The following is a 17,500-nucleotide window of genomic DNA, read 5'->3' on the forward strand; positions in this document are numbered from 1 at the left end:
ATAACAGCATTCACTTACAAAGTTGAGTGATTTTTCTAAGCCTCAAACTCTGATAACAAAACTGTCATTTGATATGTAAAATCTGAAAGTTCTGCAAGTGTTGGTTGGTTCGATTCCAAGAGAGAGGGGAGTTATGCAGGGGGGATATGGGATCAACTAATGATGCACTCACTCGCTCTCTCCTCACAACAATAGCAGGGCCACATGGAGTGGTTTTTATAGAGTGTTTACTTTTACAATATACATGGGAAATCAGCACACACACTAAGCAGTTCACCCTACTTAGCAAAAGCAACACACACTAAGGCAGCACACACTGCCTACTTCCTACAAGCAGCACCTACAAGCAGCATCTACAACTACAAGCAGCACACCTGGAACACAAAACACAAAACCAAAACCCAGGTCAGAAACTCTCAAATATCTGGACATCACTGACATAAAAGGCCTATACCCTCTCAGCACCTTTCATCACATGTCCACCAGTATGTACTCTTCTCACACATAGATCTATGTGAGGTAATACAAGCTTCATCAAGCTTACCTGCCACCAACAGTGACATACAATACTGTGCACTATACCTATGACTGACCAATACAACCCAGACTGTCCGACTCAAGTTATGCATCATACAATAAAACTGTGTGTTACCATAACAAAACAAATATCCTCTGTCTTCACAAGGTATACCACCGACACAGGTACATGTAAGGAAATTATTACTTCCAACATATCTCTGGTAAACAGCAATGTGCAAAAACACTGACCCTCAATGCTCTCATAGTTTGCCAACTCATTAATCACATTACAATATTCCTTCCCACTTTGTCTGAACAAAGTAAACCACTGACAAATAGCACAACTCCTGCACATGTTACCACAACAACCAACAAATCAAACATGTGTTCCACAACACTTGCTGTTACCTCCATGTGCACACACACACACATGAAAAACACTCAACACACACTGACAATGTGTTAGCCTATAGATCTGTTCAGTTCACACTGAACCAACACCACATACTATATACAAAACAAGTGATACATCAAAAATACAGAACAAGATACCTGTAACCAAATAGAAGCGGAGATGGGGTGGGGGGGGGGGGGACTCAAAAGATTTAGGCCAGTACTTGTCTCAGTGGGTAGCTTTCACACATTAACCCCTTTTCTTTCCACAAGCCACAAGATCAACTTAAACTGGCTGTTCACTGACACAAAACATTGTTCAAAACAAAACTAAGTTATCAACATAGCATAAAACCATTACAAGTTGTGTACTCGCAGCCCAACAGGGATTTCCTTGCTCCTCACATCACTGATCAGTCAGTCACTCTGTGTCAGTCAGATTTTCTGGGAGACAGCTAAGAACTGGCTGTGCTGACTGGTTTTATCCCTTCCCACAACATACTGTGTATATTAATGCAAGCTACAACACTCACTCCCCCCCCAACTAGTTGAACTGAAATAACCAATCTTGACTTATCCTAGTGATGCTAAGTAAGTGACTGACAGATTCACTGCTTAATCCTGATTCGTCCAATTCAACAGATCTGATTTGATTTGCTACAATTCAACCCACTTGTCTATACACATTCTACTCATATGATGACAAGTCCACCCGTTTATGTCACAAAGAGATTGGGGACACAGGAGAATACAACTCTCGGTATGTTAGCTGGCTTGATCAAAGTTCACATTAGCATAAATTCTCCCCAGCTTACGTTCCGAAGTCCCGCCATCAAGCTGAGCTGTGTTTGTGAAAGGGGAGATGGGGAACGACTTGAAAGATCGGCCGCCACACGGGATGTTCCGCTCAGCATGGGGATTGCGGCAGACATCACATAACTGCACGTGTTCCTACAGCTGGGGCGGGTGACGCGGCGTCGCTGACCAAAGAGGGCTGACTAGGGAGTAAGGGTGCGGAAGGGTGGAAGGAGGGAGGGTGGCGCGGTGTCGGCGCGACCTCAAAGACTGGATGGAGCGGGAAGGGAGATAAGAAGGGGTGGGGGTGGGGGTGAAGTGATGGGGAAGGAAGGGGGACAGAGTGTGGGTGGTGGGGGGTGACACTGCTGGCACACTATAACAGATACATAAACAAAAACGTTTAAAAATTTTTTTTTTTTTTTAAACCAACCAAACAAACAAAAAAACACAAGGAAAGTTCTTATTTCAACAGTCTGAAATTCTTTCCAAGTCACTGAAAAACTGAACGACAGAAACATGCCCTCCTCCATCAGCAGTTCTTGGGGAAGTTGTTTCAGCATGGCTGGTGGATCCTGTCCGTTGTCATGGGGGGACATCAACACTGGATGGTGGCCTGTTTATTTATCACTGCTCTTGTTTCCGCTGCCCGATTTGCCCGCACTGCTCTTCGTCTGTGCAGCAAAACAAGGGGATATACAATAATAATAACAACAACAACAACAACAATTTGTAATAATAATAATGATAATAATAATAATTATTATTATTATATAGCGTTGAATCTTGTGCAGAGACAAATCAAAACGCTTTCGCTCCAGTCATTGACACGCATGCATAACTCTAAAACTGGAGAAACTGAAGACAAGGAAGAGGCAGGAAAGGGAGGCTATTTTGGGAAGTGGTGGGTTTTAAGGCCAGACTTGATTGAAAGAGCTGAGTGCAGGGACTTGACGAAGCGAAAGAGGAAGTTCATTCCAATTGCAAGGTCCAGAGACAGAAAGAACGGCGGCCAACAGTCGAGTGTTTTAATCTGGGTATGCGTAAAGAGAGTGGATCCGAAGCTGATCGCAGTGAACGAGATGGAGTGTAGAGGTGAAGGCAACCACAAAGATAGGAAGGGGCAAATTTGTGAATACATTTACATCACAGAGTGCTGATCTTGTACTTTATTCTGTGTGAGACAGGGAGGCAGTGGAGATGCTGCAATAATAATAATAACATAATGACAAAGACACTATTACTTCTACTACTACTACTACAAATAATCATCATCATCATCATCATCATCACCATCATCATTATTAAACGAAACAAAAGATTTATAAAACGCCTTTCTGCATAAAATAATTATGCTAAGTGCGCTGTACAATGTAAATACCGACGTTTAAAACATGCATTTAAAACACTAAAATGTAAAACTTTACATGCATAACTATTTGCATATAATGTTATGCGTACATCATTGTTATGCCTCCTGAAGTGCGCGCGTACACAGAACACACACACACACACACACACACACACACACACACATGTATATATATATATATATATATCCGGTAGGACAAAACAAACTGTATGACCTTACCCAATATAAATTATTTTGACTTGACATCTGTGTGTGCGTGCGTGCGTGCGTGCGTGTGTGTGTGACTTTTTCCCCCTCCTTTTCTCTCCTTTTGTAACTTTTTTTTTCTCCCTTTGTAACTTTTTTCCCCAAGTGTTTGCCTGTGTATGTTGCTGGTGGTCTAAGGATATATCTTCCTTTCCTCCCTTCTGTTCTCGATTTAGTACTTTCTTACACTTGATATTTGCGTTTTTGTGCGTGTTTTTGTTTTGTGTGGTTTGGGGTTTTTTTGATGTTGTTGGTTTTGCTTGTTTTATGCCCACGGCAGGGCGGGAAAAAAAGCATATGTACTTTCTTATCTCATTACCTGGTAAAATAAAAATTCGTTTCGTTTCTCTTTCGTTCTCTACCAATCCATCTATCTATCTATCTGTCTATCTATCTGGTTTCTATCTTTCTATCCATCTATCTAGCTAGCTGGTTTTCTATCTAACTAGCTAGCTAGCTGGTTTTCTATCTACATATCTATCTATCTATCTTAGCTGGTTTTCTATCTATCTGTCTATCTATCAATCTGTCTGGTTTTCTGTCTATCTAGCTAGGTAGCTGGTTTACTATCTATCTGTCTAGCTGGTTTTCTATCTATCTATCCACCTATCTATCTGGTTTTCTATCTATCCATCCATCTATCTATCTATCTATCTGGTTTTCTGTCTATCTATCCATCTATCTATCTATCTATCTGGTTTTCTATCTATCTATCTGTCTATCTGCCCAGCTGGTTTTCTATATATTTATCCACCTATCTATCTAGCTGGTTTTCCCTCTAAATATCTATCTATCTAGCTGGTTTTCTATCTATCTATCTATCTATCTGTCTATCTATCTATCTATCCCCCCATTCCTCTGTCTCTCTTTCGCTCTTCCAATCTTCGCTATCTCTCTATACACACGAAGAACCGCCGCCTGACATGGCCTAGAGGTAACGCGTCCGCCCAGGAAGCGAGAGAATCTGAGCACGCTGGTTGGAATCACGACTCAGCCACCGATATTTTCTCCCCCTCCACTAAAAGTTGAGTGGTGGTTTCAGTTTCAGTTTCAGTTGCTCAAGGAGGCGTCACTGCGTTCGGACAAACCATACACGCTACACCACATCTGCCAAGCAGATTCCTGACCAGCAGCGTAACCCAACGCGCTTAGAAAGAATGCCAACAGCACCCGGTGTTCCCAGGAGGTCACCCATCCAAGTACTAACCGGTCCCGACGTTGCTTAACTTCGGTGATCGGACGAGAACCGGTGTTTTCAATGTGGTATGGCCGTTGGCGGTCTGGACGCTAGTCATTTGGATGAGACGATAAACCGAGGTCCCGTGTGCAGCATGCACTTAGCGCACGTAAAAGAACCCACGGCATCAAAAGGGTGGTTCATGGCAAAATTCTGTACAAAAATTCACTTCGATAGGAAAAACAAATCAAACTGCACGCAGGAAAAAAAATTTAAATAATAAAACAGGCGGCGCGGTAGTGTAGCGACGCACTCTCCGTGGGGATAGCAGCCTGAATTTCTCACACAGAAACCTGTTGCGATAAAAAGAAATACAAAATACAAATACAAGACACTCACATCAGCACGGTTCCTGGCAGTAGCGGTGGCTTTCTTTCTCCGGAGCAGCCTGAGGGAATCCTCTGCCTTCTGGAACCACTGGCTCTGGTGGAGGTAGTAGGCGATGGTTGATCTGTCGGCGGCATTCAGAGCTTTCTGCAGTCCCTCCACATCCTCCTCCTGCACCGCTTGCAGGCAGGCTGTTGGTGTTCGTGCCAGGCGACACAGTGACAGCAACACACAATGCACACACGTGCATATGTACATATTGAAATATACTGGAGGAAAAATAGGGAGAGGCATGCAGGCAAAGAGAGTGTGAGGCGCGCGCGCACACAGACACACAAACACCGACACACAGAAGCACCCCCAACCGCCCGCCCCCCGCCCCCCCCCCCCCCCCCCCCCCACACACACACACAAACACACTGACCCCCGCACCCCACCCCCCCTCCCACACACACACACACCGACACACACTCAAACTCACACACAACTTCCACACAAACATATGCACATCATTTGAAACATAGGTAAGAGAGAACAATTAAAGGAGGTTATGTCATTGAATAAATCAAGAAATGTATCAGGTATAAAAAGATAAAAACGAAATAATGATAACAACAAAAATGTAGACAATTGAAATTGAAAGACGCACACAAGCCCGTATGCACATACACACATATATACATACACATATATACACACATACAAAACAAACAACACGCGCGCACACAGACACACAGACACAAAGACACACACACACACACACACACACACACACACACCTGGTACACACGCACGCACGCACACGTGTGAACACGCACAAATGTGAATATTAATACTGAATCAAAATGTCTTTTCCCCCATTTCACCATTGTACACACACACCTCACAAACACCTCCGATACACACACACACACACACACACACACACACACACACACACACACACACACACACACACACACACACACACACACCATCTTTATGCAGCTTCAACAGCTTTTGTTGCGCTTTCAGCTGTTTGTCCTGGGAGGATTTTTCCACATGGTGACGCCGTCCCTCTCTCAGAGCAACCTCCAATCTGTCCACGTCATCTTCTTCTGTGGCCGACGTCATTTCCGCTTCCGCCTGGCAAAATGAATAAATAAAATCTATCAATAAATAAACAAATACAGAAATGAAAAAAGTAAATATGTAAAAAAAAAAATTAAAAAAAAAATTTTTAAGATAAAAACTACAGTGCATGATGGTGAACGTTCACACCGACTGGTTGGTAAACATATTTGTTGTTAAATAGCTGGCTGTGTGAATTTAAATTCCAACAAAATATCTAGTGTATTTTCCTATTGAAAGAAACTTTTTTTAGTCTTTCTGTTTCTCTTTTTTGATGTAAATAAAAATCATCATCATCACCATCATTATCATCATCATGCTTTCTTGCATGACATATCGAACGAAAGGAAAAGAAGAAGAAGAAAAAAAACAGAAAACAAAAAGAAACACCAGCGAAACTGAAAACGTGTATAGATCGTGTACTTCTGTATAGTGAGACACCGGATCTGTTTATCGTCTGATCGGATTGACTAGCATCCAGACCACCACTCAAAGTCTAGTGGAAGAAAAGAAAATTCTGGCGAGCGTGGGAAAATATCCCATGCCCTAGGATTCTCTCGTTTCACAGTTATACGGACGGGTTACCACTAGGTTTTTCTGTCTGCCTGTCTGTGTCACTGTTCACAACACCATGTCCCATAACCACTTTAGCTGTTAACCCTGTCTCACAAAGCACAACACCATGTCCCATAACCACTTTAGTTGTGAACCCCGTCTCACAAAGCACAACACCATGTCCCATAACCACTTTAGCTGTTAACTCTTTGTAGCTAAACACAACACCATGTCCCATAACCACTTTAGCTGTAAACCCTTTGTCACTAAATACAACACCATGTCCCATAACCACTTTAGCTGTTAACCTTTTGTCACTAAACACAACACCATGTCCCATAACCACTTTAGCTGTGAACCCTGTCTCACAAAGCACAACACCATGTCCCATAACCACTTTAGCTGTGAACCCTGTCTCACAAAGCACAACACCATGTCCCATAACCACTTTAGCAGTGAACCCTGTCTCACAAAGCACAATACCATGTCCCATAACCACTTTAGCTGTTAACTCTTTGTAGCTAAACACAACACAATGTCCCATAACCACATTAGCTGTTACCCCTTTGTCACTAAGCACAACACCATGTCCCATAACCACTTTAGCAGTGAACCCTGTCTCACAAAACACAACACCATGTCCCATAACCACTTTAGCTGTTAACCCTTTGTCACTAAACACAACACCATGTCCCATAACCACTTTAGCTGTTACCCCTTTGTCACTAAATACAACACCATGTCCCATAACCACTTTAGCTGTTAACCCTTTGTTACTAAACACAACACCATGTCCCATAACCACTTTAGCTGTTAACCCTTTGTCACTAAACACAACACCATGTCCCATAACCACTTTAGCTGTGAACCCTTTGTCACTAAACACAACACCATGTCCCATAACCACTTTAGCTGTAAACCCTGTCTCACAAAGCACAACACCATGTCCCATAACCACTTTAGCTGTGAACCCTGTCTCACAAAGCACAACACCATGTCCCATAACCACTTTAGCTGTAAACCCTGTCTCACAAAGCACAGCACCATGTCCCATAACCACTTTAGCTGTGAACCCTGTCTCACAAAACACAACACCATGTCCCATAACCATTTTAGCTGTTAACCCTGTCTCACAAAACACAACACCATGTCCCATAACCACTTTAGCTGTTAACCCTTTGTCACAAAGCACAGCACCATGTCCCATAACCACTTTAGCTGTTAACCCTGTCTCACAAAGCACAACACCATCTATCATTTAAAAAACACATTACCTGTTGTGCTGGCGTTCTTTGGGTAGCGGTTGCCATCAGGCTGTTGTCTTGTGTCACAAGGTACTGGGCGACGTCTGTGACTTCGTCATTCTCATCACGCATGCTGATCTGCAGAGCAAGCTCAGAAGGAGCTTTACCAAAGGGCACCTGTGTCTTCACCACCAGCTGGTCCTCCTCCTCTACAACTTTCGCGTGTTTCTCCCCGCCTAGCTGCTGGTTCCTGCGGTCCACAAACCTCGCCTCAAACTGGCGCCTTGCTTTCTTCTCTGGGAAACGAAATTTAAGGCCTATTTTGTCACCTTCTCTGGCAATGATCATGCCTTCTTTTCTGGAGGGTTCCTTTACACCAGCTTGCTCAGCGGCTTCCAGAGCTCCATACCCCGACTTGGGATTTCCAGGAAAAGGGGCGTTTTTCCTGGGGTCTCCTGTGCATTTGATCTGCAGCTTCAACAGGGTGTCGTCATCTTTGTTTATCCATTCCAGAAAGTAGGAACCGACCACTGGAAGTTTGAAAAACAGGGCCCTGGTGGGAGGGTCATCGCTGACAGTCATGACGGTGATGTAAGACTCCGGATTCAGGTCTTCTGGCCAGGTTTCCGTGAGAGTCTCCTCGTAGTAAAGGTGGTAGAGGAAAGGGTTGTCAGCAGAGTGTTTTCCGCTGATGCGCAAAGTGTTGATGCCGTCCTTGGCTTCAACGCACACTTTGACATCCGGGTCCATCTTTGCTGGGGACTGAAAATAGGCTGACTGGATCCAGGGCTCTTCGAAAAACTGCTCTGTTGAAACGGGGTCCTTCAGCAACTGCCATGCCGGATCTTCTGGAAGCGCGAAGTGGATGAACTCTTCGGGGTCCGTCAGGAAGAAGAATTCGTTTATCTTGTTGCTTCGACTTATGTCTCTGAGATATGAAAAAGAGTGGATGATTCATCTTGCTGCACCCGTGTCAACTTCTTACACGTTCTCACATTATCTGTCTGTCTCTCTATCTGTCCGTCTGTCTGTCTACCTGCCATACCTGTATCTATCAATCCATCTATCCATCATCTATGAATCCGAGGTTTTGATAGTTTTTATTTTAGATACTCCACCCACAAAACAGCTAAGTTCATAACTGTCGAACATCTCCGCATTAGCCACGTAAATGGTATCAGATATAAGCTCTCTCTCTCTCTCTCTCTCTCTCTCTCTCTCTCTCTCTCTCTCTCTCAGATACACACAAAACCACACACAAATACACACACATAGATAGAAAATACATACACTTTCGCACTTACAATATGCAAACCTTTCAGTACTAAAACCTGGCATCCAACTGTAACATGAACAAAGTTATAACACGGCAACATGCTCCCTTTCCAATGCCAACCAACAAGAAAAAAATAAACCAACCACATCTTAGATGTTCCCATTCTAATACCAACCAACAAGAAAAAGTAAACCAACCACATCCTAGATGTTCCACTTCTAATACCAACCAACATAGAAACGTAAACCAACCACACCCCAGATGTTCCCTTCCCAATAACTATCAAGAAAAGTTAACCAGCCACATCGAAGATGTTCCATTTCTAATACCAACCAACAGAAGAAAAGTAAACCAACCATATCCCTGATGTTTCATTTCTGACATCAACCAACAACAAAAGAAAAGTAATCCCACCTCATCCTCAGATGACAAATTATCAGTGTCTTACCTGCGCTTATGCTGACGACCATCAATGTCGATCTCGATAACTTCTTCACAGGTGACATGGCGCTGGAAATCATACACACTGATGAATCGCCAGCTGCCATCGACATATACTGCATTCCACGTCTTTCGTCTTGTGGTTTCCTCCCCGAGTGTGTACAAGTCAGCTCTTTTCCTTTGCCCTCTGATCAGCACGCACGGAATCTTGGCTCGTCTGTCACAGTGGGCAGCAACGTGACATGTCAGCACAAGTCAGTGTCACCAACACCATGATGTGGCTGCCCATTAGTTTTGGGGGGCAGCTAGTGGCTGTGGTTTTTACAAAAGACTCCAACTGACACAACAAATGCTTTTCATGAGTTCGTATGTGGGTATGTGGGTGTCGTCGTAATTATCAGTTAGCAGAATTGCTGTTTTGGATTGATGACGATAATGCAGTGAGTGATATGGAAGGAGGGGCCAGGGGGTGGGGGGATGTGTGTGCACGCGTTCTAGATCTGTTCTTTTGAGAACTTGATTGAGAGCTGGCCAATAGTTTATATCCTGGCTGAATGATTATTTCATTGTTATCATTATTATATCAACCTGTTCAGTCTTGCCACAGTTTTAACCCTCTGCCTCCCTCCCTCCACCCCACAACTCTCTCTCTCTCTCTCTCTCTCTCTCTCTCTCTCTCTCTCCCATACACACATGGACACACATGCATGCACACATACAAATGTATATGCACTCTTATACATACATTTTGCTCTGTAGACTCCACTCACTCTCAAAACTGTCATAAAAACATGATCGGTTCAATATGTTCAGTTCAGTTATTCAAGGAGGCGTCACTGCGTTCGGACAAATCCATATGCGCTTCACCACATCTGCTAAGCAGATGCCTGACCAGCAGCGTAACCCGACACGCTTAGTCAGATAAGTTTAAAAAAAAAAAAAAAAAAAAAAATCCAATGAACTGGACATACCGACAGAGCTCGGCGAACATGTTCTTCCCCTGAAGGCGTCTTTCAGACTTCAGCTTCAGGACTCCAGCGAGTGTTGCGGGGTCTGTGCAGTCGATGTACAGCTTCATCAGTGAGGACGTACATAAATCCTCCTTGACCGCAACCATCCACATCAGCAGAGCTCTCACTTTCTCCACGTCAGAACCCAGCCCCTCAAACAAGTGGCTCAACAAGGCGTTGTAGGATGCGTACTGCGTCTGGGGGTCTGGAACCTGGCAGCAGCATCGTTGTTTGGTATGCCCTGTTCATGGTTTGTTTTGTTTGTCCTGTTCATATTTATGTTTGTCCTGTTCATGGTTTGCTTTGTTTGTCATGATCATTGTTATGTTTGTCCTGTTCATGGTTTGTTGTGTTTGTCCTGTTCATTTTTATGTTTGTCCTGTCCATGGTTTGTTTTGTGTGTCTTGTTCATGGTTTGTTTTGTTTGTCCTGCTCATATTTATGTTTGTCCTGTTCATGGTTTGCTTTGTTTGTCATGATCATTGTTATGTTTGTCCTGTCCATGGTTTGTTTTGTGTGTTCTGTTCATGGTTTGTTTTGTTTCTCCTGTTCATTGTTATGTTTGACATGGTTTGGTTTGTTTGTCATGTTCATTGTTATGTTTGTCCTGTTCACGGTTCGTTTTGTATGTCCTGTTCAATGTCATGTTTGTCCTGTTCATTGTTTACTATGTTTGTCCAGTTAATGGGTTGTTTTGTTTGTCCTGTTCATTGTTCATTAAAGGCTACCCAGCAAACCTGATAGAACAAGCCCTCAAGCGAGCGCAGTCCATTCCAAGGTCCCAGGTTCTTACCCCAAAAGATACCTGTACCTCTGATGCAGAAAACTGTTGCGTCCTCACCCTGACCTACCATCCACGCAACCTTCCAGATTGAGACATTCTATACCAGAACTTCAGTATTCTACTATATGACCCAGCACTGAAAACGATCTCCAGACAACCCCAGTGGCTGCGTATAAAAGACACAATAACCAGAAGACCACTTGGAACAATCTGCCTTCCATCCTGCACATCCCACAACCCCACCAGGCTAATCTAAATACAGCAAATCCAAATGCAAAACGTGTACTATTTATGAACACAAAAACAGAAGTTCAGGGCCCTTCAGGTGAGAAATTTCACATCAGATCTCACTTCAATTGGCCAAACCCCAGATGTTGTCCATGCCCTGTTTTGCAGCCTCTGACGTAAAATCCATGTTGGTGAGACTTTTTTCTATATGATAGTCAGTCGTGTCCGACTATGACCATCAGAACAGCAGAGGAGGCAACTGCTGTTCCGACTATTTGGGCTAGAATTTGATTACAGTGGAGAGTGTCTTGCCCAAGTACATCCCCACTCTCTGGGCCAAGAGGGTTTTAGGACAGTCGGCGTTGGGATGGTTCCCAAAGGCCAACTAGCCCACAAGGCTGCAGCACTAAGAGCCAGTGCAATTTTGCCTCCTAGTTTGAGAGTCATAGTCCTTCACAAAAGACTAAGCTGTAAATGGTATCCCATTGACTGGAGAAACCATTGATAATACAGCTCTCACTTTGCTGTTGGCCCAAATGTAAACTTATGTCAATCTGTGATATAAGCCGATTGTTGGGCCTAACTTACAGAACCCTAAACGACCACTTCAAGGAACACAGGGACAATAATTATACTAGCTAAGAAAAGACACTCCAGTTGTAAAACCACTTCAGCTCTGAATGACACAACCTTTCACACATATCGGTAGCAGCACTTGGTGAAACAGCCATGGAGACTGCCTTTACAGAAAATTTATGGAAAGCCACATCATCTCGCGCCTTAGCACAGTGCAACCTCAAGGAATTGTACTCTCTTCCCCTTCCCTTCCCTCCATCCCCCCTCCTCTTCTTCCTCTTCCTCGTCCTTGCCCTTGACACCCTCCCCCCTCCTCTATTTCTCCCCGCCCCCTTTGTTTTCATTGCACCTCACCCTCACCCCCTCTCATCCCCCTCTCCTCCAACAAATCAGTGAGCTGAGCAGCATTTTCCAGCCATTGAGTTGAACTCACCTCTTCAGTACAGACCACTGTGGCCTGCCAACACCTCTTCACTTGACAAAGATACAAAGACTCGAAACGTCGTGGTTTTGTCTTCATCTTAAAAGTACCTTTGATTTTACACCACCTTTTATCCTGAGTTAGTTTCATTGTCCTGTTTGTCCTGTTCATTTGTGTTGTGTTTGTCCTGTTCATTGTCCTGCTTGTCCTGTTCATCGTTTGCTATGTTTGTCCTGTTCATCGTTTGTTATATTTGTCCTGTTCATGCTTATGTTTGTTCTGTTCATGTTTGTGTTTGTCCTGTTCATTGTTTGTTATGTTTCTCCTGTTCATTGTCCTGTTTGTCCTGTTCATGTTTGTTATGTTTATCCTGTTCATCGTTTGTTATGTTTGTCCTGTTGTTACGTTTATCCTGTTCATTGTTATGTTTGTCCTGTTCATCGTTTGTCATGTTTGTTCGTTGTTTGCTATACTTGTCCTATTCATTGTCATGTTTGTCCTGTTCATCGTTTGCCATGTTTGTCCTGTTCATGTTTGTTATGTTTGTCCTCTTCATTGTTTGTTATGTTTGTCCTATTCATTGTCATTTTGTCCTGTTCATCGTTTGTAATGTTTGTCCTGTTCCGTTTGTCTTGCTGTGTGTGTGTGTGTGTGTGTGTGCATTCAGTATGTGGCCCAGACATCTCGTTTTGACGCCGCCATTATACGATAGTGAACATATCAAAATTGAAACTCACCCGACTCGCCCTCGTGTCCAGATGGCTGAAGTCGATATGTTTCAGCGCTTCTTCTTTGCGGCTCTTTGGGGGGGACGTTGCTGGGTAACCCTTTTCGGTGTCTGGAACCTTCAGCTTTCATACCAAACAGAACAAACAGTACTGTTGTCATGTTTGTCTCTGTCTCTCCCTTAAAAAAAAAACAAAAAAAAAAAAAACAAAAAAACGAGAAACTGATCTCGTTTTTCCTGTTCGCACTAAAGAGAAAAGAATTACAAATTCTGGACAGAACACATACAGTGACCCTAACGATACCATTCACGTGTTTACTGCATATGAATATTTCAAAGTGGATACTGAATTAACACGAATGAACGTGGAGCGATCCCTGGCGTTCTGTCTCTGTTTCGTCCACGAAATGGACAGGTCTTGATCAAAGGTTCTGTTGCTTTGGAAATCAAAGAGCATGTAACACTGATCTTAAATCTACAAAGAGAAGAAATTTGGCTATCATTTTTAGGAAGAAACATGATGTCAGTGATTCGTATGTTCATTCAGTCGTCAGTCAATTTATTTACTTATCATTTATTAATCTGTTGTTGATGTTGTTGTTTGCATTCCAATCTTGTGTACCGTGTCAGTGCCATGTAATGCCGACAGCTGGGGACTTCGTGGTGTCCTGTGTCGTTCATCACAGCAGGTATACCTGTATACTTACTCCTGAACATCGCGAACTGACTCGGCAGTGCAGCAGTGCAAGGCCTCCTCTGGTGTGTGGCTTCACGAAAACATGACACTGATAGCTTCCGGTGGACTGCTGGCACAAGGATCTCCCAGGTCAACTGATGTGCAGACCTGCCAGTGCCTGAACCCCCTTCGTGTGTATACGTATGCACAAGAACGAAAAGGCACATTAAAGATCCTGTGATCTATGTCATTGTTCGGTGGGTTATGGGGAAAGAAAAAAACATACCCAGCAATGCACATCCCCGAAAACGGAGTATTGCTGCCGACAAGGCGGGTTAAAACGGCCATACACGCAAAATCCCAATCGCACATACGAGTGAACGTGGGAGCTGCAGCCTGAGAATCCGAAAAAAAAACACCAACCCCAACAAACAAACAAACAAATGCCAACCTGATTACTTCATTCTAGCCGCGGCAGTGCTGTGTTCGGCATTTCCTGTTGCAACTCCTGAAATGCAAGTCGCTGTTTGCTCTCTTCAGGCGTTTCTGGATGTTAAAGTATACTGCAGAAAAGAAAGGCATGGAGCTATTTAAAATACTGAGATACACAAACACATCTTAATTCTCACCATTTCAATGTAAGGTATTTGTGATGGAGTTCGGGGCATTCGGGGTACTGGTGTTGGGGGTCTTGTGTCTGGTTCGCCAATAAACTTTTCCCAGCTCCATGGTTTAGCCCCCAACAGCTGCCAAGCATCGTCTTCAGGTCGACACCTGTAGATGAATCTGTCAGGGTCTCGCAAGAAAAACTTTTCGTCTATGTGAAAATGCATCTGAGCACCAGATCTGAAAAAACAACAACATAGGAACATTATAAACACAGAGTGCCTCATTCTTTGAGTACTTTTGGTTATGATTTCAGACTAAAATATCCACGGTGTTTTTGTACTTTTGGCATGTCACAAGATACATATTCAGTACTACACTTTACTATCCTCAACTATAAGAGGGAAAACCACCACCAACAGCAACAACAACAACAACAACAACAACAACACACACACACACACACACACACACACACACACACACACACACACATTTGATTTGTGTTGGGAAAAGGCAAGAAACCAACTCCAATGACAAAAGAAATGTTTATGATTTTTAAAAAAAGGGGGGGGGGGGAGAGAGACTTCCCACGTTTCCTCACACTACACGAAGGGGGGGAGGGGCGGGGGGGGGGGGGGAGAGAGACTTCCCATGTTTCCCCACACTACACGAAGGGGGGGGGGGAGGGGCGGGGGGGAGGGGGGTAGACTTCCCATGTTTCCCCACACTACACGAAGGGGGGAGAGAGAGACTTCCCACGTTTCCCCACACTACACGAAGGGGGGAAGAGAGAGACTTCTCAGGTTTCCCCACACTACACGAAGGGGGGAGAGAGAGACTTCCCACGTTTCCCCACACTACACGAAGGGGGGAGAGAGAGACTTCCCAGGTTTCCCCACACTACACGTAGGGGGGAGAGAGAGACTTCCCAGGTTTCCCCACACTACACGAAGGGGGGAGAGAGAGACTTCCCACGTTTCCCCACACTACACGAAGGGGGGAAGAGAGAGACTTCCCAGGTTTCCCCACACTACACGAAGGGGGGAGAGAGAGACTTCCCACGTTTCCCCACACTACACGTAGGGTGGAGAGAGAGACTTCCCAGGTTTCCCCACACTACACGAAGGGGGAAGAGAGAGACTTCCCAGGTTTCCCCACACTACACGAAGGGGGAAGAGAGAGACTTCCCACGTTTCCCCACACTACACGTAGGGGGGAGAGAGAGACTTCCCACGTTTCCCCACTGTACACGAAGGGGGGCGAGAGACTTCCTGCGTTCCCCCACACTACACGAAGGGGGGGGGGGGGGGGGGGGGGGGGGAGAGACTTCCAAATTTCCCCACACTACACGAAGGGGGAGAGAGAGACTTCCCACGTTTCCCCACACTACACGTAGGGGGGAGAGAGAGACTTCCCACATTTCCCCACTGTACACGAAGGGGGGCGAGAGACTTCCTGCGTTCCCCCACACTACACGAAGGGGGGGTGGGGGTGGGGGGGAGAGACTTCCAAATTTCCCCACACTACAGGAAGGGGGAGAGAGAGACTTCCCACGTTTCCCCACACTACACGAAGGGGGGTGGGGGGGGGGAGACTTCCCACGTTTCCCCACACTACACGACAGCATGACAGGAGAACGACCACGCCTTCTCGCAGCCCATGCTGTACAGTGAGAGAAAGCGTGGGGCAGTGAGGGGCATTCCGGACATCCACCGCGCCGTAGTCCATCAAGACTTTGCCAGCTTTGAGGACGTCCAGAGTCAAACACATGAGGTGCCAGAGAACAAACCACAGCACATCACCGACACAGATCACTAACACCGATATACCAGCACTGCGCCTCCACACTGGGGTTTCACAGCCACCTCGATGATGATGATGATGATGATGACGATGATGATGACGATGACTTAATGGATACTAATATATAGTGCCTGTCTTCGGTCAGAGACCAAACTCTAATCGCTTTACAGTCTTTTGCACAACAGGCTGCCTACTTGGGCAGAGCCGACTGACAGATGCAACGGGCACGAGTCATTCGCTTCCTGTGTCATTCAATCAGGTTTCAGTCACGCACATACACACGCACACACACACACTCACACAGGCATGTAACATTTTACGTGTATGGCCGTTTTTGTTTACTATGTCGGCAGCCATGTTCCGTTTTTGGGGGTGTGATTGCTGGGTATGTTCTTGATTGCATAGCCCACTGAACGCTGACATGGATCACACTATCTTTTACGTGTGTCTTTTGATCTTCTGCGTGCGTATACACACGAAGATGGTTCTGTCACTAGCAGGTCTGCACATATGTTGACCTGGGAGATCGGAAAAATCTCCCCAAAGACAGTTAATTGGTGAATTGCAGAAATGGAAAAGTGGGACCCACCAATATCCACCCATCTCGCATCAATGATAATCTTCTGCATATCCAGCTGCCACGAACACAATCTCTCTATCTCATTCAGCCGTGCGCCCGCCTAACAGGCTGGTTGCCATTCTCTGCCTGAGCCTTTCTAGCAGTCAGGCAAGAAACCCGTTTACTTAAACCGGTTTGTCATCTAGCTATTATGCATGAAACTGCTAGGAAAGTGAAGTACCTTCCTCACAGACATGCGAAGTTTCGCTCCAAAACTCGAGCGATCAGTGTGTTTCTTATCCGGTTTTCCTCGTCGATATGGAAAAACGACAAAGGCTTATTGCACACAAAATTCGTTTCGTCGTTTGGAGGGGGTTTTGGGGGGAGCGGTTGGTTTCAGCAAAACTTTCTTTGTGTTTTTTTTTCTCATCAGTATGGTACGGGATGCTGTAAACTCCTTGGGGTTGAAAGATCGTTCCGAATTCATCCATTTCAACAGACTCAGGAGCATTTGCAAATCAGAGCACACATCACGCTGTATAGATCGCTCAGACTCTGAGAACACATCCTTATAGCAACAAGTATCTGCAAG

At 44.8% G+C, this 17,500-nt stretch overlaps 1 protein-coding gene and 1 non-coding gene across 2 annotated transcripts in view; both read right to left on the reverse strand.

Moving 5' to 3' along the window:
* LOC143282090 (uncharacterized) overlaps positions 1-17,500 on the reverse strand; it is a 29,050-nt gene that overhangs the window by 773 nt on the left and 10,777 nt on the right. The window contains exons 5-12 of the mRNA XM_076587573.1: positions 14,567-14,783; positions 13,272-13,385; positions 10,487-10,737; positions 9,523-9,732; positions 7,829-8,726; positions 5,864-6,014; positions 4,902-5,080; positions 1-2,381 (exon numbers count right to left, since the gene is read on the reverse strand). The exon at positions 1-2,381 is cut by the window's left edge and continues 773 nt beyond it. Of these exons, the coding sequence (XP_076443688.1) occupies positions 2,328-2,381; positions 4,902-5,080; positions 5,864-6,014; positions 7,829-8,726; positions 9,523-9,732; positions 10,487-10,737; positions 13,272-13,385; positions 14,567-14,783 (2,074 nt within the window). The 3' untranslated portion in view covers positions 1-2,327. The remainder of the gene's footprint in view (positions 2,382-4,901; positions 5,081-5,863; positions 6,015-7,828; positions 8,727-9,522; positions 9,733-10,486; positions 10,738-13,271; positions 13,386-14,566; positions 14,784-17,500) is intronic.
* LOC143282592 (5S ribosomal RNA) lies at positions 4,484-4,602 on the reverse strand. The gene has a single exon (XR_013055284.1). It is a non-coding gene; the product is annotated as a 5S ribosomal RNA (ribosomal RNA).

This window comes from Babylonia areolata, chromosome 5, assembly GCF_041734735.1.
Source record: "Babylonia areolata isolate BAREFJ2019XMU chromosome 5, ASM4173473v1, whole genome shotgun sequence".
Taxonomy (NCBI): domain Eukaryota; kingdom Metazoa; phylum Mollusca; class Gastropoda; order Neogastropoda; family Buccinidae; genus Babylonia; species Babylonia areolata.